The sequence below is a fragment of the Artemia sp. Qi Xiang Cuo genome, chromosome 2 (assembly GCF_049724085.1).
Source record: "Artemia sp. Qi Xiang Cuo chromosome 2, ASM4972408v1, whole genome shotgun sequence".
NCBI classification, from domain to species: Eukaryota; Metazoa; Arthropoda; class Branchiopoda; order Anostraca; family Artemiidae; genus Artemia; species Artemia sp. Qi Xiang Cuo.
Window position 1 is genome coordinate 12,641,510 of NC_142795.1, and position 27,524 is coordinate 12,669,033.

The 27,524-nt window shown below is 34.1% G+C and overlaps 2 protein-coding genes across 3 annotated transcripts in view; one reads left to right on the plus strand and one right to left on the minus strand.

Annotated features, from left to right (window-relative positions):
• The window catches only part of LOC148954909 (xaa-Pro aminopeptidase ApepP-like), a 582,094-nt gene that overhangs the window by 337,111 nt on the left and 217,459 nt on the right, over positions 1-27,524 (plus strand). The window lies entirely within an intron of this gene.
• The window catches only part of LOC148954910 (xaa-Pro aminopeptidase ApepP-like), a 105,429-nt gene that overhangs the window by 60,242 nt on the left and 17,663 nt on the right, over positions 1-27,524 (minus strand). Inside the window, exons 3-6 of the mRNA XM_089103312.1 lie at positions 23,938-24,049; positions 18,268-18,384; positions 13,931-14,192; positions 12,153-12,273 (exon numbers count right to left, since the gene is read on the minus strand). Coding sequence (XP_088959438.1) covers positions 12,153-12,273; positions 13,931-14,192; positions 18,268-18,384; positions 23,938-24,049 — 612 coding nt within the window. The remainder of the gene's footprint in view (positions 1-12,152; positions 12,274-13,930; positions 14,193-18,267; positions 18,385-23,937; positions 24,050-27,524) is intronic.

The following is a 27,524-nucleotide window of genomic DNA, read 5'->3' on the forward strand; positions in this document are numbered from 1 at the left end:
CGGGAGTAATGCATGGCCAATTTGATTCTTTTGGTTGTTTTTGTGGCAAACGGGTTGCAACAACCTGGTCGGTAGCTGAAATCCATTTAGGCTTGATATTTTTGTGAAAATGGGATTGATCTGTTAACAATAGTCCTTATCAAATATATCCATGCAACCAAGCACTTTATTTATTGCTCGATTCTTTCTTAAATTTGACGTATCTAATACCTTTCATTAACCTATTCCTTTGCACTTGAGATCGATGAGCCAACTCACATATTTTGCTAAGTTTGAAACTGATATGTGGGTGCTTTGGATTGGCGTCGCTTTCTTTACCACCCAATGCTCATAATCTACTAACCACCTAACCTTTTATAAATTATGGCAGAGATCTTGCCGCTTTGCAAGTAACTAGTAGTAGTTGATAGGTTTTCACCCATTCTTTCCAGTCATTAAAACTGCTGCATTTGCCGACTACGATGAGTATTTTCATATCCTCCATTTACCAAATGAAAAATTGTGGTGCCATCTATAAAATAAGGACATGTGTTGGTAAAATATATGCATTTATCAACCAAGATTAAGATTTTGGTATATGTCATGTTTAGCCCGGACCTGATTTAGACAAAAGTATTTTAGCCTTCTAGCTCCAAAGCTACCAAACACAACTTTATACATTGCAAATCATAGTGATGTCACTGTAATCAAGTTCTGGATTTGCAAATGCTTTTTGTCGTTTTGTTTTCGTCAATTTTGAAATCCCTGGTTCTATAAGGACATGAGACACAACAAGAATTAAGAAAAAGGGAAGCTTTTCAGCAGAAAAAAGTGTTTTGTGCTTAACAGCTAAACTCTATATTTGAAGACACAGGGCTCAACTATTTAGGCAAGCTAAGCAACTACATAGGATACCAGGGCCTCTGTGTATGTGTATGTGTATGTGTGTGTGTGTGTGGGGGGGGGGGGTGCCTTGTCCATGGGTAAAGGGGTGCCCTGTTCGCCAATGAGAGGAGGTCGTGAAAGTGGAACAAATTTATATTTTGAGAAAACAAAACTATAGACTTTATTAAGTTAGGAATTTACAATCATTACATTTTGTAATTAAATTACCTTTAGTTCAATATTTTATTAATATCCTACTCAATTCATAGTAATTTTTCGTAACAAAGCTAATCTAAACGTATAATCTTCATATTCTGAAGCTTTTTTCTCTGTCAAAGATTTATTGGGGGAAAGAGACACTTACAAACAACAAAAACACGAACAATAATTGAGAATTTTTTTTTGTAAGACAGTAAAGATACTTTGAATTGATATTTTGGCCATATGTCCAAGGGCCGTCCTCAGCAAGACAAAATTATATAAAAGAAAAAGACACACAACAACATGCGACTAATTAAACTAAAAAGCAAAATTTTTCAAAGCAGTCCCAGCATCCTTACTTCAGCGAAGTTCAACTAGGACTGATAAGAAAGTGAGGTAAAACAAGGCGATTCAATGAGATGAAAGAAAAATAATTTAAAACACGTTCTTACTGTTAATCCAGCCTTTTTGGCAGTTAGCCTCAAAGTTATTTTTTGTGACCGGTTCTGTGTTGATTTTTAAAATATTTTACAAAATCATTTTTAATAAGATTTGTGTATAGAGCATTTAGTGTAGATTCCCCCAAGTCCCTATTTAAAGAAATATTATTATTAACCTTAAGTTTGATTTCAATTGCTTCTCGGACTACCTGTTTTATGCCTAGGTGGCTAGGTCATTGCTAATACCGGCAGATTCATCAAAAAGTATATTGCGGCTATAATTTTTAAGGACATGACTGCCTAAAGCAGAATCAAATGAAACCGTAGCAATATTAGAATTTAGAGCTTTGACAATATCATCTTTATGCTGTTGTATGCGTTTCTCTAAATTCTGGTGAGTTCTACCTACATAGTATTTGCCGCAATCGCATGGTATTTGATAGACCCCTCTTTGCCGAGTAACTGGGATTTTATCTTTACCAGAATTTGGGAAATTTATGATTTTGAAATTATTGGTAAATACCACATACAGATTATTTTGTGTGCTAACTTTTTCTAAGATTTGTAGTGATTTTTGGAATATAGGGGAGGTAAATAGTGTTTGAGGGCTTGTCGGAAATCTCACATGGTAAATTATCATTAATTTTACGGGAGTGTCTTTTCAGTCTACAGCTAATTAGACTGTTAATAAGTAAAATAGGATACCCATTTCCAAAAAGTATGTCCCTGATAAAGTTTAGTTCTGCTGTGATGTGGGAATCAGAATAAATGTGTAGGGCACGATCGACGAGAGAGATTACGACAGCTCTTTTAACTTGTGGGAGGTGGTTTGATTTAAAATGTAAATATCTAAAATTTTGTGTTGGTTTTCTATAAATAGTAAAACTGAGTTCATCCCCTATGTCCAAGGGACTGCCCTTGGACATAGGGCCGAAATATTCATTCAAATTATCTTCACTGTCTTAGAAAACCCTATTGTTTTCATGTTTTTATTGTTTGTGTGGAAAGGCAGTGTGGTCTTCGTCGCTATTTAGGAGAGATTTAGAAATAGTTTTGCCTAGAGCGTCAGAAACTCTCGAGTCTGTCCTGTGGAGATGATACCATAAAGTAATGTCTATATATGAACATAGCATGGCAATTCTCCCATAAAAAATTCCGAGGAACCATTAAAACTAGAAGTAATATATATATATATATATATATATATATATATATATATATATATATATATATATATATATATATATATATATATATATATATATATATATATATATATATATATATATATATATATATATGTATATATATATAATTTATAATATATATATATACAAAATTTAAAATGAGAACTTAAAAAAAAACCTAAAGAAGTATTCATCCCCAGCAAAGTCCCAAGAACGCTATACAAACCAAACTATGGTCTCGGAATGTAATGGCACCCGACATACGTCTAATTTGCATGCTTTGTTTAGACAACATACCAGAAAAAGTTATTCTCTGACAGAATGCTTGGTGTGAACAAAATACAAGAAAAAAATATTCCCAAGATTAATTTTTGATTTTCAATTGCTTTGTTTCCATTCTTCCTATCTGAAGAGGATAGCTTCTAGACTAAACAATACATTTTTGACATGATTACACGTAAAGTATTCCTAAACTTTGAAATATTTCTTTTTAGTAGGCAATGGCTTGCAAACCGCCAAAGATAACTGTTTACATTACCTATTTTTAAGTTCTCTTTTGTCAGGTCTGAAATCTTAAGTCTGTTCTCTTTTAAGTTCTCTTTTCTTATATTTTTAAGTTCTCTTTTCTTATCAATTCTTATCTATTTTTGTCAATTCTTATCTATTTTTGATGGATCTTCTTGCTATTTATAAACAATTACCACAATTATTTCCTAAAATCTTAATATTTTTTTTAAGTACGTACATTTTCAGCCAAGGAAACCAACAGAAAACTTTCTAATAGTTATTTAATTTTATCAATATTTTATGTTATTAATCATCACTGAAGAATTATGCTTGAGAAAAACTGTAGTTCTTAAGTAAAGTAAGTAGTAGTATGACGGCACTAGACCCTTAAGGTCCAAACCGGCGGTGCTGATCTCCGTTTCTTGGCCTTTCAGCCAGGAAGTGCAATGGGGGGCTGGGGGCCAGCTATCCTGTGCTTTCGCACACCCTTCCTGCTTACCTTCCCCAGATATCTCCAGGTACACATTTAGAGCTGGGTCGACTCTGACTAAGCTTACTGAGTCACACCACTGATCCTCGTCACAAACCAAAAAAACTAGCCACGCCAGGGATCGACCCGTGCCCCTTGGAAAAAGAATTTTCAACCTAGCGCACGTCCACTTAGCCAGGACGGCCACGAACTTTAGTTCTTGATTCTAATAAAATTACGCATGACGACAGAGCAAATAATATACCTCGGTGAGTTGGGCAAGGTTCAACCTTCAAGATTTAAGGCAGATTTTTCTTAAGTTTTATGTTCCCTGATCAATTTTTAGTTTGTTATTTTTGTGCTCTCGTTCAGTTCTCATGTATAAACAAAAACAGATAATTTTGATATCATTTCATTTCTGGGATTCAACTTTATCCGTCTGTCGAATTACATTTTCAAATTTTGTCCATATGGTTCTTCAGATTAAAAATTGGTTTAAAACCGTTGAAAAAGGGTGATTTCCCTATTTTTTAACTGTAAGTAAGGAGCGACCCGGCTCAACGGTAACTGGAACTCTAGAAAACGGGTTTTTGATACCAATAGGTACATCAAAAGAATCAGATTTTAATTCTAAATTCAAATATATAACTTTCATCAAGTTTAGTCATACCCATCAAAAGTTACTTGCCTGAGAAAATTTGGCTGATTTTTGAAAAAAGAGGGAAAGACCCCTAAAAGCTATAGAACCTTAATGAAAATCACACCGTCATATTCAGCGTATCGAAGAACCCCACTGTAGAGGTTTCAAGCTTTTATCTACAAAAATGTGGAATTTTGCATTTTTTGCCAGAAGAAAGATCACGGATGCGTGTTTATTTTTTTTTTTCCAAGGGTTGATCGTTTCAACCCAGTGTTCCTAGATTATCGTGGGAGGACTCATTCGAACAGAAATTAAAAGTTCTAGTGCCCTTTTTAAGTGCCGAAAAAAATGGAGGGCAACTAGGCCCCCTCCCACGCTCATTTTTTCCCCAAAGTCAATCACCTGATCAAAATTTTGAGATAGCCATTTTGTTCAGCATGGTTGAAAATATGATAACTATGTCCTTTAGGATGAATTAATCCCCCGAAGTCCCCGGGGGGAGGGCTGAAATTTATGAAATTTACCCAATGTTAACATATAGCATTGATTATTATGAAGTATACAGACGTTTTCAGGGGGGGGGGGGGATTTTCCTGGTAGTAGGGGGGTGGGTGGGTCGCGCGTTATGTGGGAAGATCTTTCCATGAAGGAAGTTTTCATGGGGGAAGGGACATTGCTATAAAGGGGGCGCCGGATTTCCCAGCGTTATTTAAAAAAAGATCAGAAATTAAATATAAAAAAAAGTTTTCCAACTGAAAATAAGGAGCAATATCAAAACTTAAAACGAACTGAAAATATTACGTGTATGATTGGGTTCACCCCCTAGTCAATACTTCGCTCTTTAAGCCATAGATTTTTTAGTACCTTCATAAGAGCTATTTACTCTAAATAACGGCCTTTGTGATTAAGAGGTCATTTTTAAGGAATTGGAACAAAATTCGAACTTTAGCTTAAAGAGCGAGATATTGACTAGGGAGCGAGCCCCCTAATATACGTATTAAAAATCTATGAATATAGAAGTTCGTTACGTAAGTTAATTCGTAAGTTACGTATATTTATTACTAATAAAAACGTTCATAAATAAAATTAAATAAGTTTCGAGAAAGCCATTTTCCCAATCAAACTCATTGAAAATATAATAGATAGACGATTAAAAAAGATAAAAGAACAAAATAGGGAGCTTGTCCCCCTTGATTCTGTTACACCGGCAATTGAGAAAAAAACTTTCATCGTTTTACCATACATCCCGAAACTTGGCGATAAACTTGGAAAAATTTCATTAAGGAAAAATTTCAAAAATTTCATTGGGCTTAATTTCATTAAGTCCAATTTACGACAGTTTAATCTTGAAGGACTCATTCAATATTTTTATTTGAAAAAACTTAAAACAACCTATTTGCATATCTAATGAAAACCGAAGTTGTAGACCAGCTAAAGTTATTGCCTGACTAAAAATCTTTGTACAATCATTTTGATAAATTTATTTTCATTGATTCCTGCCTGGTTTTTTATTCAGTGTCTGTTCTGTCTTTGTACAGTAAACTTCGAAAGGTTAGATTTTCGTTTTTTTTTTCTTTTTTTTTTTATCAATTAGGACGACTTGGCGGAGGTCCTTGTCGAAATATTTGCTTATATTTTTCATCTTCATGGTTCACTGGCTGACAAAATCCTCGTTTTTTCACCCTTTTTGATTTTATTTTTCATTTTGTTACTTTCTCTCCTCTCTGAGTTTCGTTTGTCATGTATAGCCAGTGTGGTCTAAGAATGTATTTTCATTTGTGTTAAATAAAAATCTTGAATCTGGAAAATGAAAAAATAAGTATTTAAACAAAATGTACGAGGCTGCTAATTAAAGAATAGTAGGCTACGCTCAGAATCGTTTGATTGACAAATGCTGTTGAAACGTTTTAGGTAAACCTAGCTTTACCTCTTCGATGTGTTCTGTATAATACACAAGTGGTGTTTGAACAGTATTGTCAATTTAAAATACGGTCTAACATTATAGTATACTAAAAGTTGATACTAAGAGAGATGTAGATGACAAGAAAAGAATTTTAATAAAGAAATTCAGAACAAACCTTAGAAATCCTTGCAAATCAAGTAGTAAGGTTTATGTGAGTACGAACCGTCAAGGATCATAAGCACCAATGACCTTAACCACCAGAGACCTCAACCCTCCAAAGGTCGACTATCTCCAAACTCGAAGGGCGTCCCCTCTCTTCCAACTTTTTGGCCCCCTCCCCCCATTTTTTTTAAATTTTTTTTTGAAGTTTTTTTTAACTTTTTTTAGTGTTTTTTTTAACATGATATATTTTTTTCAACTTTTTTACATCTCCAAATCATATCAGAAAAATAGAATGACCCTTTTGATTTAAATTTTAAAATATATTTTTGTGCATACCCATACTCCTATTGATCAGGACTGATGGTTCTAATTCAATATCTTTTTTCAAGAGAGCAAACTATTTTTTTTAACTAATTTTTTTGGACTTCGAGTTTATTCAACTTTTTTTTACATCTCCAAATCATATCAGAAAAATAGAATGACCCTTTTTATTTAAATTTTAAAATATATTCTTGTGCATACCCATACTCCTATTGATGAGGACTGATGGTTCTAATTCAATATTTTTGTCATGAAAACTAACTTTTTTTTAACTAAATTTTTTTTGGACTTCGAAAATATTCAACTTTTTTTTTACATCTCTAAATCGTATTAGAAAAATAGAATGACACTTTTGATGTAAATTTTGAAATATATTCTTGTGCATGCCCATTCTCCTAATGATGAGGACTGATGGTTCTAATTCAATATTTTTTTCATAAGAAACAAACTTTTTTCTTTAACAAATTTTTTTTTGACTTTGATATTATTCAACTTTTTTTCATCTCTAAATCATATCAGAAAAATAGAATGATACTTTTGATTTAAATTTTTAAATATATTCAGGTGCAAACCCATACTCCTAATTATGAGGACTGATGGTTCTATTTCAATATTTTTTTCATAAGAAACAAACTTTTTTTTTAAACTTCGAAATTATTCAACTTTTTTTTACGTATCTTAAAATGACGTGAAATAGGTTTATGGCTATTACAATTGTACTCTATGCTTGCTCAGAGACACGATGTGGCTTTCCCACTGGTACTCTATGAACGGTTATCGACACTACCTAGTCTATTGCATGTATTAAATCAGTATTTTTTACGCAGTGGAACGATAAACACATAAGTTATATCTTTAAAAAAGTGAAGATGGAGCCTTTTAATAAAGTATGTTCACATGACCATGTTATTGTAGCATTGAATTCTGACAAGGAGAAGTATTTAAAATATGAAACAAGTAAAAGTGGTAGCACTATTGGAAATGTATGCATGCATTGTCATGACGGTAAGGAATTAAATTTCTTTGGAGTACCGAAAAAATTCAACTCTTATGTTGGTGGATAACCGAGATTGAGATCTCCAGAGATGATTGCGCTTAAAGAGAATGCCAACATAAAAATAATCGTTGATGATAGAGGACAACTCGTTGCTACTGTTGCAGGTAACACATTACCTACTGATACATCCTATCGTCAGCTTCCGGGTATTAGCATTCAACGGAAGATCAAAAAAGAAAGGTCTACTCTTCTACTAATATCATAAGCCATATCTTGTCTACGTGCCGAAACTGTTACCTGTGTAAAAATAATATGATAATGGACAGTGAAATTGCCAGAAAAATAACAAAGGCAATGGCAGAAAATATCACTATGGAGTATAAAGATGAATCGATGAAAAAAAAGTACCAACAAACGTTACTGCCATTGATCAGACAGTCAATGAACCAAATAATACCAAAGACGAAAAGTATATTCAGCCTGTCGATGACACGCCAGTAAAAGTTGTGTATGACTCAAACAGGAATAATGATTATTCAACTGATTACGAACTAAGAGGAGACAATAGCTACAATATCAAGAGAGAACATGGTGAACTTTTTTATGGAACAGATTCAAAATGTCCAAAGTTGATCATTGATATTAATAATGTATCATAATATATTTTTGTATTAATATTCTACATAGCATTATTTCATTAAATATACATTATGCATTACATGGTTATGTGTTCATTATTTTTAGAGTATGCTAGCATATCAAACGTTTACAATATCGATTAAAACATCGAAGATGTAAGAAAAGGAATCAATGGAAGTAACGTTTACTGGTACTTTGTTTTTCATAGATTCATCTTTATATTCCATAGTGATAATTTCTGCAATCGCCCTTTTTATTTTACTGGCAATTTCACTGTCTATTATCACATTATTTTTGCACAGGTAACAGTTTCGGCACGTAGACAAGATATGGCTTATGATATTAGTAGAAGAGTAGGCCTTTCTTTTTTGATCTTCCACTGAATGCTAATATCCGAAAGCTGACGATAGGATTTATCAGTAGGTAATGTGTTACCTGCAACAATAGCAAGGAGTTGTCCTCTATCATCAACGATTATTTTTATGTTTGCATTTTCTTTGAGTGCAATCATCTCTGGAGATCTCAATTTTGCATATCCACCAACATAAGAGTTGAATTTTTTCGCTACTCCAAAGAAATTTAATTCCTTAATGACATAATGACAATATCCAACAACGGATGTTGATAAAGATTTTATTCATTCTGATACCTATATTTTGTCAGTGTTATCACATATGTCTGACAATAGATGTATGCATATTCCTTTTCTTACGTCTCCGATGTTTTAATAGACATTCCAAACATTTGATATGCTAGCATACTATAAAAATAATGAACACATAACAATGTAATGCATAATATATTTTTAATGAAATAATGCTATGTAGAATATTAATACAAAAATATATTATGATACGTTATTAATATCAATGATCAACTTTGGACATTTTGAATCTGTTCCATAAAATAATGCACCCAGTTCTCTCTTGATATTGTAGCTATTGTCTCCTCTTAGTTCGTAATCAGTAGAATAATCATTATTCCATTTTGAGTCATACACAACTTTTACTGGCGTGTCATCGACAGGCTCAATATGCTTTTCGTCTTTAGTTTTATTTGGTTCATTGACTGTTTGTTCAATGGAAGTAACGTTTGCTGGTACTTTGTTTTTCATCGATTCATCTTTATATTCCATACTGATATTTTCTGCCATTACCCTTTTTATTTTTCTAGCAATTTCACTGTCTATTATCAAATTATTTTTACACAGGTAACAGTTTCAGCACATAGACAAGATATGGTTTATGATATTAGTAGAAGAGTAGGCCTTTCTTTTTTGATCTTCCGTTGAATGCTAATACCCGAAAGCTGACGATTGGATCTATCAGTAGGTAATGTGTTACCTGCAACAGTAGCAAGGAGTTATCCTCTATCATCAACGAATATTTTTATGCTGGCATTCTCTTTGAGTGTAATCATCTCTGGAGAACTCAATCTTGCATATCCACCAACATAAGAGTTGAATTTTTTCGGTACTCTAGAGAAATTTAATTCCTTACTGTCATGACAATGCATGCATACACTTACAATAGTGCTACCACTTGTACTTGTTTCATAGTTTAAATACTTCTCCTTGTCAGCATTCAATGCTACAATAGCATTATCATGTGAACACACTTTATTAAAATGCTCCATCTTCACTTTTTTAAAGATATGACTTATGTGTTTATCGTTCCACTGCGTAAGAAATACTGATTTAATACATGCAATAGACTATTTAGTGTCGAAAACCGGCCATAGAGTACCAGTGGGAAAGCCACATCGTGTCTCTGAGCAAGCATAGAGTACAATTATTGTAGCCATAAGCATATTTCACGTCATTTTAAGATACGTAAAAAAAAGTTGAATAATTTCGAAGTTTAAAAAAAAGTTTTTTTTATTAAAAAAATATTGAATTAGAACCATCAGTCCTCATCATTAGGAGTATGGGTATGCACAAGAATATATTTAAAAATTTAAATCAAAAGTGTCATTCTATTTTTCTGATATGATTTAGAGACGTAAAAAAAAGTTGAATAATTTCGAAGTAAAAAAAAAGAAAATTTTGTTAAAAACAAATAGTTTATTTTTTTATTAAAAAAAAATATTGAATTTTAACCATCAGTCCTCATCATTAGGAGTATGGGTATGCAAAATAATGTATTTTAAAATTTAAATCAAAAGTGTCATTCTGTTTTTCTAATATGATTTAGAGATGTAAAAAAAAGTTGAATAATTTGGAAGTCCAGAAAAATTTAATTAAAAAAAAATAGTTTGTTCTCATGAAAAAAAAATATTGAATTAGATACATCAGTCCTCATCAATAGGAGTATGGGTATGCACAAGAACATATTTTAAAATTTAAATCAAAACCATCATTCTATTTTTCTGATATGATTTAGAGATGTAAAGAAAAAGCTGAATAATTTCAAATTCCAAAAAAATTAGTTAAAAAAAATAGTTTGCTTTCATGAAAAAAATATTGAATTAGAACCATCAGTCCTCATCAGTAGGAGTATGGGTATGCACAAGAATATATTTTAAAATTTAAAACAAAAGGGTCATTCTATTTTTCTGATATGATTTGGAGATGTAAAAAAAAAGTTGAAAAAATATAAAATAAAAAAATATATCATGTTAAAAAAATAATACAAAAATTTTTTTAAAAAAAACTTAAAAAGAAATTTAAAAAAATGGGGGGAGGGGGCCAAAAAGTTGGAGGGGAGGGGGTGCTCTTCGAGTTTGGGGATAAGGGACCTTTGGAGGGTTGAGGTCTCTGGTGGTTAGGATCGTTGGTGCTTATGATCCTTGATGGTTTGTACTCACATACACCTTACTACTTGATTTGCAAGGATTTCTAAGGTTTGTTCTTAATTTCTTTATTAAAATTCTTTTCTTGTCATCTACATCTCTCTTAGTATCAACTTTTTAGTATACTATAACGTTAGACCCTATTTTAAATTGACAATACTGTTCAAACACAACTTGTGTATTATACAGAACACATCGAAGAGGTAAAGCTAGGTCAACTCACAATGTCATTCTATCATCATTAACCTTTTTCATAGATTGATTTTGTCTCAAATATACAAAAAAGTGCCTGAGTTAACAAGCCCTTCGGGGTTACCTTAACTGCTAATCAGTTTAACCCTTTTTCTCCAGCTTCATATGATTCTAAATCACAAATATTATCTAGCTCTGTTTTTTCCCTATTATTTAATTAATATCGTTGATACACTCCAATTCGCGAATCCCTTACCCTTTTTGCAAATATAGTTAGCTTTTACGCAAAAATGTTTCAACAGCATATGCCAATCAAACAATTCTGAGTTTAGCCTACTATTCTTTAATTAGCAGCATCGTAAATTTTGTTTAAATACTTATTTTTTCATTTTCCAGATTCAAGATTTGTATTTAATACAAATGAATAGACAAGCTGAAGTATATAAAACGAGCCAACATAGAGCTACGATCGCAATGAATGGTACTTGTTATCAGAAAAAAATGTCAATTGCCAAAAAAAAAACATGTTATGATGAAAGTGTCTCAAAAACACGTCTGGCTGCGTTATACAATCTCAATTTTACTTTTAAAACGTGTTTGATCACTTTATAGGTATACAATATAAAAGGATTGGTCGCTTTTTGTAATGTGCACGTCAAACTACACTGTATATTCTTGTAATCGTGAAACTGCACTGTATATTCATGCCTCAGGCGTAAGTTTCCATGTAAGTTCTGGATTGTGTATATCAATACTGCTGATGCGGCCCTACGAAACGAACGTGCTAAACATGATAAGAAATAAATCAAAATATAACACATAATAAAGAGTGAAACTTACCAGTTCATATATTGAAAAGCTAGCTCCACCAGAGTAGCTATATCTCCTTGGAATTATTACATACTCCCAGGCCACAGCCATTTCTGTTAAAACTGAATTAATGGTTTCATATTCCATGACACTACAAGCAAGATATCAAATTAGTTTTGAAAATTATATGTTTATTTATAATTGAATCTTTTTCTTCTATTTTTTTTATTGTTTTTAGGGGAAAAGTATCTCTCTCGACTTTAGTTGACAGCTTAGCCCTTTTTTTTAGAAACATCGGAAAATAGCTTATTTGGTTGATTTTGTCTGATTTACAGAAAAATGCATGTTTTACTACTTGTAATTGACGCCACGGCTATTTTGCGGCAGCATTAAAAAGCAGCTGGCTTGGGCTGATTTTCTCTGATATACAGAGAAATGCATGCTTCCTGACTTGCAGTTGGCGTTTCAGCTTTTTTCTTTCTAAACTTTAAATAAACAGTTGATTCAAGGCCTATTTATTCTATTTACGCAGAAAAGAAAGGTCCGTTTCTTGCAGTTGTTCCTTGAACTCAAAGCACAAAGCATAAAAAATTTAAGGATTAAAAAAATGTTTCGTAGTTGGTGTTCCAACTCTATTTTTCTGAAACATTAAAGAATTAGATTGATTGTTATTATTTGACAATGATTTTATATATCTAAAACGTAGACATTTAACGTAGACAAATTTCTTGACGAATCCATCAAGTAGCATAATCCATCAAGCAAGCTAGTAAGTAACTCCACAAATCTTGCACTGAAACATGCTCGGAAAACATCTCTAACTTAAAAGTAAAACTAAAAACGCTTATAATGAGCCAAAACCTAGAAAGAAATGCTAGTTTGAAAGCCGGTGTAAAATACGACCATATTGAATAGATAAGGCCCTTTTTAATTTGAAAATGCTACTTCTTTCTAGCTCTTAAGACAGATTAAGTTAGATCATCATTACTATGGGCAAATTAGCCCCATCTTAGACTTAAAAGTTATTGACGCCTCAGTGAAATATGGCATATACCATCACCATCTGATCAGACAGTTTGTGCTAACGAACTGTATCTAAGGAGTGATTTGGCTTAATAGTAACTGGAACTCTAAAAAACAGAATTTTGGTAGCAGTATATACATTTAACGATTTGCTTTTTATGTTGATTCCAAACACATAAGATTGATAAAGTCTAATGTTACTCGTCAAAATCTACGAGCCTTAGAACATTTACCTGATTTAAAAAGGGGAGTTGAAACATTTCCCTAACTCAAGTGGGATACGAGTTCAACCGCCCCTCCCCCATTTTTTGTCTGACTTCAAAAAAATAGCAAAATGCATATAAAGAGATTTTGTATACTTTTCGTAAAGGTTTTTGGTCACCCCCCAACCCTGAAAATATAATCCTCCTTGAAAACAATCCTTGATTTGCCCGTGATTGCTACCATTCTTGTAAGCTGTTTACCCGACCTCGTATTACAATACCTTTCGCGAATTTTTGTCCATCTATTCGGGTAATATGGTTTCAAATGAAGTTCGACTGTTTGTCTCAGTTTCTTAAGAACGGCTTCTGAAACACACTGGCCGTTTAATTAAAATAGGCAATTTTTTTAAAAGTGCTAAGAGCTTTAGCGTTAACAGCAAGGATTTGAGGAGGGGGCAACCCTTTTATATACGGAATAATTTTTTTTCGTTTTTCGTTTTGATGTTGGTCCTTGGTTTCAGTTAAAAAAACTTTTTTATTTATCTAATACACCTAAGCAGCAGAAATTCAGCATCAACTTACTCAACACAAACAGCTGATCCACAATTGCGTGTATTTAAATGATCTAAGACGGAGCTGGTGACCTTCTCCGTTGGCGTGAAAAGAACAGCTTTTGTAGAATCAATAACCAAGAAACTCCTAAATAAAGGGTTGTACGGAATGTCTGCTCCACGTAGGTTCAGCGCCCATGCAACTTCGTCCAGAGCTGTGACAACAATTGCATCTGCATCATTCTTCACCAATTGTTCACGGATCTCACCTAGTTTGTCTTGCCAGTTTCGGCCTGCAATTGGATTTATGTTTATTTCAAACGGAAACGATTGTGTATATAATATGTCTTCCAAAGAACACCGAATGACAGGCCTAAAGAACGGAAATGCTCTCTGATGAGTTAATTATCGGGAGAGAAAAGGATATCTAAAGTGGAAAAAATACAGTACTGAAGAATTTAAGATACTTGTCTCAATATTAAAAAAAATACTTATTAATAGGAAAATTAATGGAAATTTAAATTGGTGTCCTTCTCTTGAGAAAACTCGCTTGGAAGCTAATTATTATTTTAAGTGAAATACCTAGGAGCCATCAATTCATAGGTTCAGTCATCAAAATTAAAAATATTGTTCAACAAACAAGTATTCACTTCTCAAAACAATTCCGAAAAACAGCAAAAGGCAGTTAAAATATTTGAAAATCATATAAAGAAAGAAAGAAATATTTATTTAAAAAAAACATATTAACAAAAAATTATTACTTCGTCCCCTAAAAAGCAAAGCTTGTCCCTGGGGGAGGTAGAGACAAGATCCTTAAAACAAAGAACACTTGACCACCGATACCACTAATACCATCACACTAAACAATAAATACAAAATAATATAACATATTATATTTCCTCTGGGAACATCATATCAACAAAACCCCCACAATCAATCAATCAATCCATCAATCAAAACTCATATTCAGCAAAAAGCAGTTTCTTAATGATTTTTCTAAAAATATTGGGGTCACCAATAGTCTTAATATCACTATTCAAACTATTCCATTTCCGCGTACCTCTATGAAAAACAAAAAAACATGAACGGGAAGATATACCTCTAGGTACACAGAAGTCCGCGCTACCCCTTGTATCATGAGAATGAACAGTAGACCTATTGGACAATAAATCATGAAAACAACGAGGCTGAACATCCTGCTGCAGTCCAAAACTAAACCACAATACATAGAACTCACGAAGGCCTGCAGCCGGCAAAATTTTTAAAGTTGGGTAAATTTCTCGAACAGACATACGTGGAGATATACCGGCTAAAATTCTTACGGCATGATTTTGTAAAACTCTTATTGGTTTTAGGATAGAAGAAAAAGTAGAGTGCCAAATACTCGAACAATAAAGTATATGCGGGTGTATTAAAGAAAATAAAGATGGCGAAGGACAGACTTGGGAAAACAATGTTGGAGTTTCTTCATTATACCGAGATTTCTTGCCAAAATTTTGCTAGTTAAAGTTACATGTTTCTTAAAAGATAGAGTTTCATCTATTACACTCCCAAGGTATTTAAAAGACGTAGTCCGTTTTATAACGCCATTGGGCCTATCTAATTCCTTGATCCATGGGTAAAAGTTTGATGATAGCGAGGAAATCATAAAGTTAGACTTAGCCATGTTAATCCTTAATTTATTTACCCTCAGCCATGCTATAATTCTATTAACTGATTCCTTCATGGAAATCTGTAGCAGCTCCGCTGTCTTCGCTGTGCTAATGGTTGTTGTGTCATCAGCAAAAAGTGAAACTGTTTCATTAGTCGGGTTTACCGTTAGTTCATTTATTCCATAGTAAATATTATTCAGACAATTTGGTAAATCATTAATAAATATCAAGAATAATATAGGACCGAGAACTCATCCTTGCGGAACACCTACTTCAATACGCTTTTTTTCGGTAGAAGAATCATTTAGTTGGACATACTGATAACGATTAATTAAAAAACTTCTTAAAAAATTTAATGATTTACCCCTCAAACCATACACCTCACACTGAAACCAAGCCCTAAAAACAGTTCGTGGTAACAAACTTTAAGTAAGGAGTGATTCGGCCTAATAGCTACCGAAAATCTAGAACAAGGAATTTCGATTACGAGCAATATATCAAAAGAATCTGTTTTTCAATTTGGTTCCAAAAATTTAAAATTAATTAAGTACGAGATAAAATTAATTAATTCATTAAGCTCGTGCCTTAAGATCTTAAGGTACAAGCCTGATAAAACTTACTTGATTTTCAAAAAAGCGGGAAACAATCCCCCAAAAGTCAAGAGATCATAATGGAAATCCAACCATCAAATGTAGCATATCAGAGAATCCTGCTGTTGAGGTTTAAAGCTCCTACTGCATGATAGGAGCTCCAAATGCGTGCTTATTTGGTTTTGTTAGATTCGTTTTTTTTTTTTTCTCCAGGGGTGATCACATCAAAACAATGGTCCTAGAAGATCGTCTGGGGGCTCATTCAAACGGAAATGAAAAGTTTTAGAGCCTATTCTAAGGGACCAAGAGATAGGAGAGCAACTAGAACCTCTCCCATGCCCCTTCTTTCTCCAAAGACATTTGATAAATATTTTGAGACAACCATTTTATTCAGCATATTTGAAAAGTCCAATAACCATACCTCTGGCAATTATATGACCCCCCAAATCCCCTAGGGAAAGGGTTGCAACATATATAATTTGACCATTGTTTATATATAGTATTTGATATTGGGAAATTTACCGAAAATTTTCAGGGGAATTCTCTGCGGGGGGATCTTTCACAGGGAAAATTTTCCGTGGGTAGGAAAGCTTCTCGGGGAAATTTTACACGGAGAGAATTTTCTTGAATTCATATACGGAATTCTGTTTATTTGTCTTACTCTCCCTTTGGCTGCTAAATTTTTTATGTGGAGAGAATGCTCTGGAGAAAAATTCTGTGGAGGTTTTCAGCCTCCAATCCCCAGACAAATCCTTCAGCAGTTAAGGAATTGTCTGGGGGGACTTTTCCATGGAAAGATTTTCCATGTGAGGGATTTTCTGTTAAGGTATTTTCTGCGAGAAGAACTTTCCGTGGGGGAAGAAGAAGCATTTCCCAGACAAATTTTTAACGTGGAGGGAATTATCTGAGGGGAATTTTACGCTGGCGGAATTTTCTAAGGGGAAATTTTCCTGGGGAAATTTTCCACAAAGGGAGAGGTGGTTTTCTCGGCATGGATTGAATAACCATCAGAAATTAAATAAAAAAACAAGTTTTTTCAACTGCAAGTAAGGAAAACTTAAAAAAATAAAAATTATTCCACGTATGAAGAGGCTTCCTCTCCTCAATCCTTCGCTATTTTTGACTTTTGTCAAAAATATCCTTGGCTAAATTTCGCCAAATTTGATCCTTCGCTAAATTTGACTTTCTGTCCCAATTGTTTTGGGACAAAAAGTCTTGGACTTTTTGTCCAAGAATTACGTCAGAAACACAAGGACTTTTACCTGGAATAAGAAGCTTTTAAAAGCACTAAAAAACTTTAGCATAACGGGTATGGGATTTAGAAGTGAACATCCCTCCTTACATGAGGAATAAAATGAGTTCGATTTAAGTTCTGATGTTCCTCTTTACTTTCCGTTGAAAAAACTTGTTTCTTTTTATTTAGTTGTAATTGAATTACAATTTATATTAGCACAGAAAGTCGCACACTGAGATAGTTGGGAACAGTGGTGTCGGTTCATAAAAAAATAGAGAGAGGGAACTGAAAAATTTACTGCTCAATGAAATTGCTAAAAGAGACGTATTTTTCAATGAAAATACCCCCTATAAAGGTATTCTTTAAAATTTGGAGAGAGGAGAGGCAAAACAAAATTTGGGAATACGCTCTACCCTTCCGCCCCACCCAAATGAAGCCTGTATTTTTTTTCAAAATCTAGGAGGGGTATTTTTTTAATTTTTTTTCAGTGAAAATACAAACAAAAGTTGTTTCACTGAAAACGCCCAAGAATTTTTTCCCCTAAATCTAGAAGGGGAAATTGTCAACCTTCTCCAAAAATGACGTGCCTAATTGGGTATGGTCTAAATAAGTATAAATATACAAAATAAGAAGGGAGATGATGAACACGGAGCTTAGTTTGTTGGCAAACTAAAAATAAACAAATTTTTTCGTTTAAGCGATTTATTTTAACAGGAAAATTAAGATAAACTTTCAATTTTTTCCAGGTGAAGGAGAAGCAAATCTGGATAATTTTCTAACATCACTGTAGTAAGGTAATTTCTAATCATTCCTCAGCCTTACAAGTTATATTAATTTCAACTCTGGCTATTTTTGTTTTAAATCAAAAATGAATTACTAACATAATACTAACCTGCGAAGTCAATCTCATGGACGAACGCTGGTGCTGATGGATATGGTGGCTGTTCTGTACCCCAAACTCGGTCAACCAAGTTCGTATTAATCGGCCTAAGCTCAATGCCCACTTCATCTGAAAGACAAATTTTAGATAGTCACTAATGTACAATACCATTATATGTAGCTAGCCAAATATGAAAGAAATACGGCTTTGCCGTGTAGTTTCCCTATTATATTTATGCAATAGATCAATTGGCTTTTTATGGTGATTATACATATGTAAAAATTCATTAAATTTAACATTTCCCGTGAAAAAAAGAGACTGAAAATTTACCTAGCTTTTGAAAAAAGAGTAAAAGACTACCCAAAATGAGGAGTGGTTAATGAAACTACACCATCAAATTCAATATATCAGAGGTTATTTTAGCAGAAGTTTGAAGTCTTTATTTAGAAATGTGAAATTTTCAATTAATTTGTTTTATAACTGATAAGGGTATTTATTTAAATAAAAAAAAATAATATATCAACTACCAGAAGCAAACTTGTGCACAGCCTCCTCCAATTTAGTGCAACTCCTGAAATAAAAAAAACAAACCATAACTAATTATCACCGTTCTCTCACTACCACCCTCACACAAACACAATAAAAAATAACCAAAATACAACTGAGAGACCACTCAAGAGAAAATCGCTAAGAAATATTATACTCACCAAAACACAAAGATTTTAACATAATCCTAAAACTAGCAATATTTTCTTCAACTAATAATTCATCTGTTAACTATATAATAACTATAATAACTATAATAACTATAATAACTGTTAAACTATAATAATAAAACCCTGGTCCCACATGACGGATAGAGAAGAATGATCTTCGAGTTGAAGCCTGAGGTCGTCTTATTTGGGGTGCTCTTCTGGTTGAGTATTCATCGACATTACATCCAGCCAGGAACATTTGACCGAAACATTGTGGCAATAATCCACGCTCATATTTAAACAAAAACAAAGCTGAATAAAATTTAGAAAATCCGTGTAAAGGCAGAATATATCGTTCGACATATCTCCTTCTCACTGATGCAACTTTTTTATCACCACAAAGTACTCTTATAGCCGTGTTCTGCACCGCACGAAGCGGAAGTAGATGTGTCGGGAAAGTATTCGACCAAACGACATTACAGTACAAAAGGTAGGGTGAAGAGTAGAAAAATACAAAGACCTTATTACATCATAGGGGAAACATTTCTTCAGCTTTCTCATAATCCCAACATTCCTTGCAATCTCACTACTTAACCTGAGGTCGTCTTATCTGCACCGCACAAAGCGGAAGTAGATGTGTCGGGAAAGTATTCGACCAAACGACATTACAGTACAAAAGGTAGGGTGAACAGTAGAAAAATACAAAGACCTTATTACATCATAGGGGAAACATTTCTTCAGCTTTCTCATAATCCCAAGATTCCTTGCAATCTTACGACTTAACAACTCTATATGGGGTTTATAACATAAACATTCATCTATCAGGACACCAAGGTACTTGACAGTCTTTAGTCGCTGGATGGAAGTATCAACAAATCTAAGCTCATTAATCCATGGATAGTATTTGGAGTTTCTTCCGTAAACTAGAAACTGTGATTTATTGTTATTTAACCTCAGTTTGTTAGCTCTAGTCCATTTCCCAATTTAGTTCATACCCGTAATAAGCTTCTCCATGAGTTGCAGTGCCGTTTTCGCTGCCACTGTAAAATGAGCATCATCCGCAAATAGCGCAATAATTAACTTTATGGTTTCGCTAACGGGAAGGTTCAGGTCAAACGACGAACCCTCCACAGCTCCGCACAAATCATTAATGAAGATTAAAAACAGTGTAGGCCCGAGCACAGACCCTTGTGACACACCATATTCAACTTTCTTTGTACCCGATACGGCACCTCCAAAACTCACGTACAAAGAACGATTATGAAGGAAAGACCTTAAAAGGCCTAAGAACGCACAACGAAATCCACAATTATCAAGTTTTGCAAGCAGAATACCATGATCAACTGAATCAAAGGGCTGCACAATATCAAGGAAAAATGAATCCGCTTTCCAACCAGCACCCAGGGCATCATTTACGATCGTCACCAAAAACAGAACGGCCTGTTCCGTCGACATTCCCTCTTCGGAATCCAAACTGGGTTGGACTTAGAAGTCTCCACGATTCTAGAAACTCAACCATTCTAACATTTATCATCTTTTCGAACACTCTACTTAACACTGGGAGAAGAGATATAGGTCTATAATCATTGAACGAATTCTAATCATTACCTTTAAATAACGGAATAACTTTAGCCGACTTAAAGCAATCCGGAAAAATACCACATTTCATACACTGATCAAAAAAGGTACACCAAATGCTCTGATGCAACTGGAAGTACATGCTTCAAAACTTTCAGGGAAAAATAATCACTACCTGCGGCATTACTCTTCATGCTCCAAAAAACGTAGAATAAATTCTTTTTTATACGAACTTTTCAGGGATTTAAAGTACGAAAGGTCAAGATGGCTAGGACATGTTTTACGACTGAAGGATGAAAGATTGCCAAATATTGTTTCTTCTGGCCACGCATCTGGACCCAAATGAACAGGATGTCGTCCCGGATAGATTGGGAAGAAGTTATAAAATAACATTTAAAGAAAATCGCAATTTCTTGGGAGGGGCACACAGTGAAGCTTTGAATGGGTTGGGGTGGCGAAGGAGCGTGCTCAGCTGTGTCGGCCTCAGATCACTTGGGGCCTCAGTGATTTGTTAGTAGTTGTAGTTTCTTTGTATATTTGCTTTATTTTTTCCTGGGATGATCCTGTCAAACTAATGATCATAGGATGGTGTGAAAGGGCTTATTCAACCTGAAGTTGAAAGGTCAGGGTCCTTTTTCGGTAACAAATAAATTGTACAACAGGAAAGTAGTATTTTCTACTATTTATGATGGGAAACAATAATTTTAGCCAAAGGAAGTCCAACATACTGTCAAAATACTATATTTTTTTCCAGAGATGATTCTGTCAAACCGATGATCCTAGAAAAACGATAAATGACTCATTTAAACCGAAGTTGAAAGGTAAGTACACTTTTTAAGTAACAAAAAAGATTGTACAATAGCAATGTAGTGTTTTCTGCCATTTTTGACACCAAAAATAATTTTGCCCCAGAGAGATCCAAAATACTATCAACTAAAAATTATGAGCTAGCAAATTGATTTAAAATAATCGAAAAATTATATTTTGAGTTTTCCAGGAGCAGAGGCTGTAAGGCCGCACACCCCTGCATTCCTTCCTAAATATGTATGCAGGGATTTGCAAAATAAGGAAATGCACTCAGATTTCAAGACAAACCAGGAGGTGGAGTTGCCACGTGCCTTAAACATAACATTCTGTTTATGCCACTTCAGATTAAAGGCAATAAAGAGTTCTTTCGGATGAAGGAAATTTGGCAAACAAATAATTTGTTATTGGTAGAGTGTACAACCAATTGAAAAAGAAAATCACTCAGCATGCGGAAGATTGCTTAATGTTTATGAAGAGAAAATTCTCCAAAGAAGGGATAATTACCAAAGGAGACTTTAGTGCTCATTATAGTCACTGGGACATTATAGTCCCATTCAAGGTAAAACGGCTCTCTATAAGAGAATACTATTCTCTTATACAAGGCAATGTAAGATCAGAAAGAAGGCTCCTTAGAAACAGCATTAAATAAACTCGGACGAAGATCAGGGTAATTCTATCAGAGCTCAGGGTGGGTGGATTAAAGTAATACGTCAAGCTAGAACCACCTACAGACTTAAGTTAAGAAAAAAAAAAAACTAAAATGTGCCCCAGCAAGGGTGAAGAAACTTTAAGCTCATCTAAACCCAACTCAACTCCATCTATTCATTTTGAAGGAGTGATGATGTATTCTGACCAGGAAAAGGCGCATGCTCTTACGAAAGCTTTTGTAAAGATCTCAAAACTTGATGACACTGGAGTTTCCCCTCCCTTTTTTCAAGAGCCAGATGCAAAAATTACTTGTGTAAATATAAATAGCAGCAAGTTGTTTAGAACGCTCAGTCAGCTAGATGTCAAACTAAATACCTATTGAGTTGATGGTTGGCTATTTTAGGTGCTCGCTAACTTCATCTGTCAACGCCCATTAGGTGTTCTTCTTGGCAGCTTCATTTGAAAGAACATCCAGTGCTATTAGATGATGCACCTCAAAGTATAATCACCTACGGAACAAGTACTGACAAAACCTATCCTCTCCACACAAAAAAAGTGACCCTTTGTATACCTATGCGAACCTGGCAACTAAATTGTGCAGTTACACAATTCATCCCGGTCACTCGTCGCCTGAATCACGCTCTAGCATAATTATTGGCCGGAGCAAAGTACTTTGGCTCGGAGCGATCAAGTAGTACAACATTTTGCGTCTAGAGGCGCTGAGGTGCGCGGGGTCACTTTTGGAGAATTTTGTCAGTACTTGTTCCGTAGGTGATTATACTTTGATGCACCCAAATGAAGTGTCTTTGGGCCAATTCTGTTCCTGATGCTCATAAACAGCCTAGAGGATAGCCTTGGGAAAAAAAACTATCCGCCTTAATGATGAAACAACGATAAACAGGTCCATCACAAAAGACGGAGATCCCAGCAAACCCTATAAAATGCTTCAGATGATTTGAAAAAAGTTCTGTTGTGGTTGGATGCGTGGAACCTCCATTCCCAAGCGTACTTGCACGATGGGAGTTGAAAAACTGCGTTTGTTTTTCCCTTTTTTATTCCAAATATTATGATACAAACTATGTATCAACATATGAAAAACTGAATATTTTTAGTGTTTCTTTTTAGACAGAGGGGTTCTAAAGCAAAAGGATGTAAGTAGCAGTTACGGTAGATATTTAATTAGTCTCTAAGGGATAAAGAGGAGGAGGGTAAGAAAAGATAAGACAAAAGAACAAGAATAACAAAGTGGAAGCTTTAAATTCGGTGGGCGATGGGACCGTTAGCAATGTGCAAGCCTCAGGTGGCTTAATAGGCCACTACAATGAATGTAGCTGAGGTAGCTGAGGTTGATTTTTTAATTGGGTCTGTTCTTTTTTAAGATTTAACTTTATCTTTCTTGCAACTAGTACTGCATTGTACGGCAAAACTCGTCACAAAATGGCTCAAATTTTGGAGGGGGGAGGGCTGGTTTGAAAAAATAAGAAAATAAATTATATAGAAATTTAAAGATATAACGAAAAATAGTAAGAATCTCGATATTTTGGGAGAAAAGATAGGCTTAAAAGTTTCCCTAAGTACATGATTTATGGTTTTGGGCTTTTGTGAGGACTTCTTATCTTTGGTATTTCTTTTTGTATAACACAAAATAAGCTTTGTCCGTAAGATATGTTTTATTTGCCCTCAATCTTGCTGATGAGGCAAAAACAAGCGGTAAAGCTTACTGTTTGTTCTTTTTGTTTTCAAAGCTCAATAATTTAAAAACAGCTAAATCTTTTTTGTTGTTGAAAAATTCTGCCACAGCCCACAAAATTTTAGCAGATTTATCCCTTTATAAAAAAAAGTAATAAAAACAAAAGCAATTTCCTATTTTACAAGTTTTCTGTGGTCGTTGAAAGGTTGATCCTTCTGTCTTTTTTAATGATAGAGAAACAGATCAATAACAATTAAAACTCACCTAGTTCGGCCCTGTAATTAAGCCAAGTTTCTGCATTGAGTAACTTAGGATCGGCTCCAACAAGATCCCCTACAGATAGGACAGATTTCAGCCATTCAATGATTGAGGGAACCTGTGAAAATTTTTTAAAAATGAATTAGACATCTGAAAGATGAATGAGTTTGGCATAAGATTAGACTGTCGTAAACTTTGATTCAAGAAATAAATTATCCTGGATTAAGAGTAACATTTTTAACGGGAGCGGTTCCAGCATATATTCTGGCAAAGAATAAATCACATAAGAATATTACTACAATTAGTTAAAGCAAATTATGGTAATTGAATTATTTCAATTATATAATTGAAATATTGTATAATCAAGAATTGAAGTATTGATAATTGACAAAATTTTTCAGTAGGAGTTGTTCCAGCATGTATCTTGAGAAAAGATATGAATCTAAGAATCTATATAAGAACATTACTAAGATTAGATAAAATAAATATTAGAAACTGACTTATTTTACTCGTTATATGACTGAAGAATTATATAATAATAAATCTGAATGTTTGTAATTAACCAAAATTTTTAGTGGGAATGTGAGGTTTTCGTCCTATCTTCTTTCCCAAAATATCGAGATTCTTACTATTTTACCGTGATATATTTAAATATCTGTGTAATTGATTTTTCTTATTTTTTTTTTTAAATAGCCCCTTCCTCTAACACTTCCAAAACTTAAGCTACCTTTTTTTTGCCTTATTATGCAGTACTAGTTGCAATAAAGGTAAAGTTAAATATAAAAAAGGGAAAAGCACATTTGCAGCGTCAACATACTGAGAAAAAGCAGACTGACTATGGTAAAAAAGGAAAAATTAAATAAAAATCCAAAGCGGTTAACTTCTATCGCTTTTACTACCTCAGCTAAATGCAATGTAGTCTCATATTGAAACAACTGAGGCTTATATCTTGCAAACGCTGTCATCACCCACCTTAGTTAAAGCTTTCATTTTGGCTACTTCCCAAGAAATTCCCAAAGAATTTGTTATTCTTGACCTTAAGTCTTACTTTCTCTTACACCCCCCTCTTTATCTCTTGCAGAATAATAAATCTATGTTTTTACTACCAATTAGATCCTTTTGTTTAAGAGCCACTCTATCTAGAATGTAAAACTGTAGAAATATTCAATTTTCACCTATTTTAATGGTTAATTAGTTTTAATACATTCAGGAGAAAAAGGAAACACAGACATAGTTTTCCTATTTCCATCATGTATGTACTCTAGGGGGGAGGGAGGCTCTTTTGTATCCATGAATCCACCCCAACCGCAGCTTTATCAGAATCAGCCAGAGGTTTCTTATGGGGTTTACTGGGATCTCCATCCTTCGTGATGGAAGTCCTTATCTTCGCATCATCAGCAAAGCAGGGAGAATTTTTTCACAAAACTATCTCCTATACTGTTTATGAGCACCAGGAAGAGAATTGACCTATGAGAAATTCCTTGGGATACTCCTGATAGCGCTGGATGTTCTTTTGAAATGAAGCCACCAAGAACAACACGTACGTTGACAGATGAAGTCAACAGGCACCTGAAATAGCCAACTATCCGCTCCATTGGCATTTAGTTTTACATCAAGATGATTGAGTGTTCCAAGCACTCTGCTACTAGCTATACATTTGCACTAGTACTTATTGTATTTGATTGTCAGGGAAAGGAAGGGAAAATTTTAGCGTCAATAAGATTTGAGATCTTTACAAAAGCTTTTGCAAGAGCATCTGCTATTTCTGGGCAGAGTGCATCATGACGAAACGATAAACAGTAAAGAAGAGAGAAACGAGGATAATGCGAGCCAGTGAAAAACGTAGACGTATAATGTAAATATCTCGGTCGAGACCTCCGTTTGACCGTCCCTGGTGCACGATAATTAAATAAAAATTACCAATAAAAATCTAAGGATAATATAAAAAATCAAACCTTAAAAGAAACACAAGAACTAAAATATAAAGATCCTCTCAATGTAAAGGTGAAAGGATAACTGAATAAAAATACAATACTGAATGACAATTCAATTTTGTAAATGATACAGAACATTTTAAAAAGCTAATTACTTCCCATGTAAGGCATCATCACAGATTCGGTTAGGTTGCAAAATATGATTTTGCAGATTTATATAAAAACGATCAGAATTAAATAGTTTAGTGAAAATTGGGCTTAGATAGGCTTCTCCAGTGTCTCTATTGAGAGCTAGCTTTCGGTGAATGTGCTTATTTATCCCAACTGCCTCCCTGAAAACTTACATGAGACCTTTGAAGGGGGCAATAATGGTTGTATTGTCAAATAAAATAAAATGGTGTGGATTGTCATAGATATGTTGACCCAAGGCGGAAACGAAAGTCACAGGCCTTTGGCGTAGCTCCATAGCTTTGTCGATTGAGGACCTGTGTCCTGACAACCTCTCCCCCAATTGCTGACGAGATTTTCCAACATAGAAAAAACCGCAAGAAAAGGGATCCCTATAAACACATCTTCCCAAGATAGGACTCGTTTTATCTTTATCGCTGTTAATATAGCTCTAAATTTTATTACAATTTTTGAAGTGGACATTTCAGTTATGTTTTTTTTTATAATTCTTTACAGTTTGTCGCTTAATTTGGGAAAACAGGGTAAAATAGTTTAGACTTTCTCATTACCCACCAAAGAGATTATATCTGTTGGAGGTTGTGGAGATGATGCATCCTTTTCTGCCTTTTTTTTGTCTTTTTTCTATGATGGATTCCAATAATTTGATGGGATATCTATTGTAAAACAAAATGTCCTTCGGATAATTCAATTCTGGGACTATATGAGCTTTTGAGGATATTCTTATTATACGGTCGACTAAAGATATAACTACTCCTTTTTTTACGCAAGGACGGTGGCTGGAAGAGAAATGCAAATACCTGTCATTATGTGTAGGTTTTCTATAAATCGAATATTCAAAGCTGAGAGATTTTATTGAAAATTAAGACGTCTAGAAAAGGCAGTCTAAGATGAGTCAAAATGTGTTAAGTTCTATCTCTCCATAATCCCATACAGAAATAACATCATCGAAAAACTGGCCCCAGAGAAGGTATTCAAAGCAGAGGTTTCAATAAATTCCTTGTAAAAAGTAGGCAAAAAGGTGAAAGGCCCGTACCGGTTGAAAGACCGATTATTTGGGTGAATATTTTGTTATGGTACCGAAAATACAAGGAAGATCAAACAGTTCGTTGTAACGAACTGTAAGTAAGGAGCGACCCGGCTCAATAGTAACCGAAACACTAAAATAAGGAATTTTGATACCAATAGATACATCAAAAGAATCAGAGTTTTATGCTGATTCCAGATATATAAGTTTCATCAAGTTTAGGCTTACCCATCAAAAGTTACGTGCCTAAGAAATTTGCCCTAATTTCGAAAAAAGGAGAAAACACCCTTAAGAGTCATATAATCTCACTGAAAATCACACCATAAGATTCAGCGTGTCAGAGAACTCTATTGTAGAGATTTTAAGTTCCTATCTACAAAAATGTGGAACTTTGTATTTTTTGCCAGAAGAAAGATCACGGATGCGTGTTTATTTATTTGTTTTCC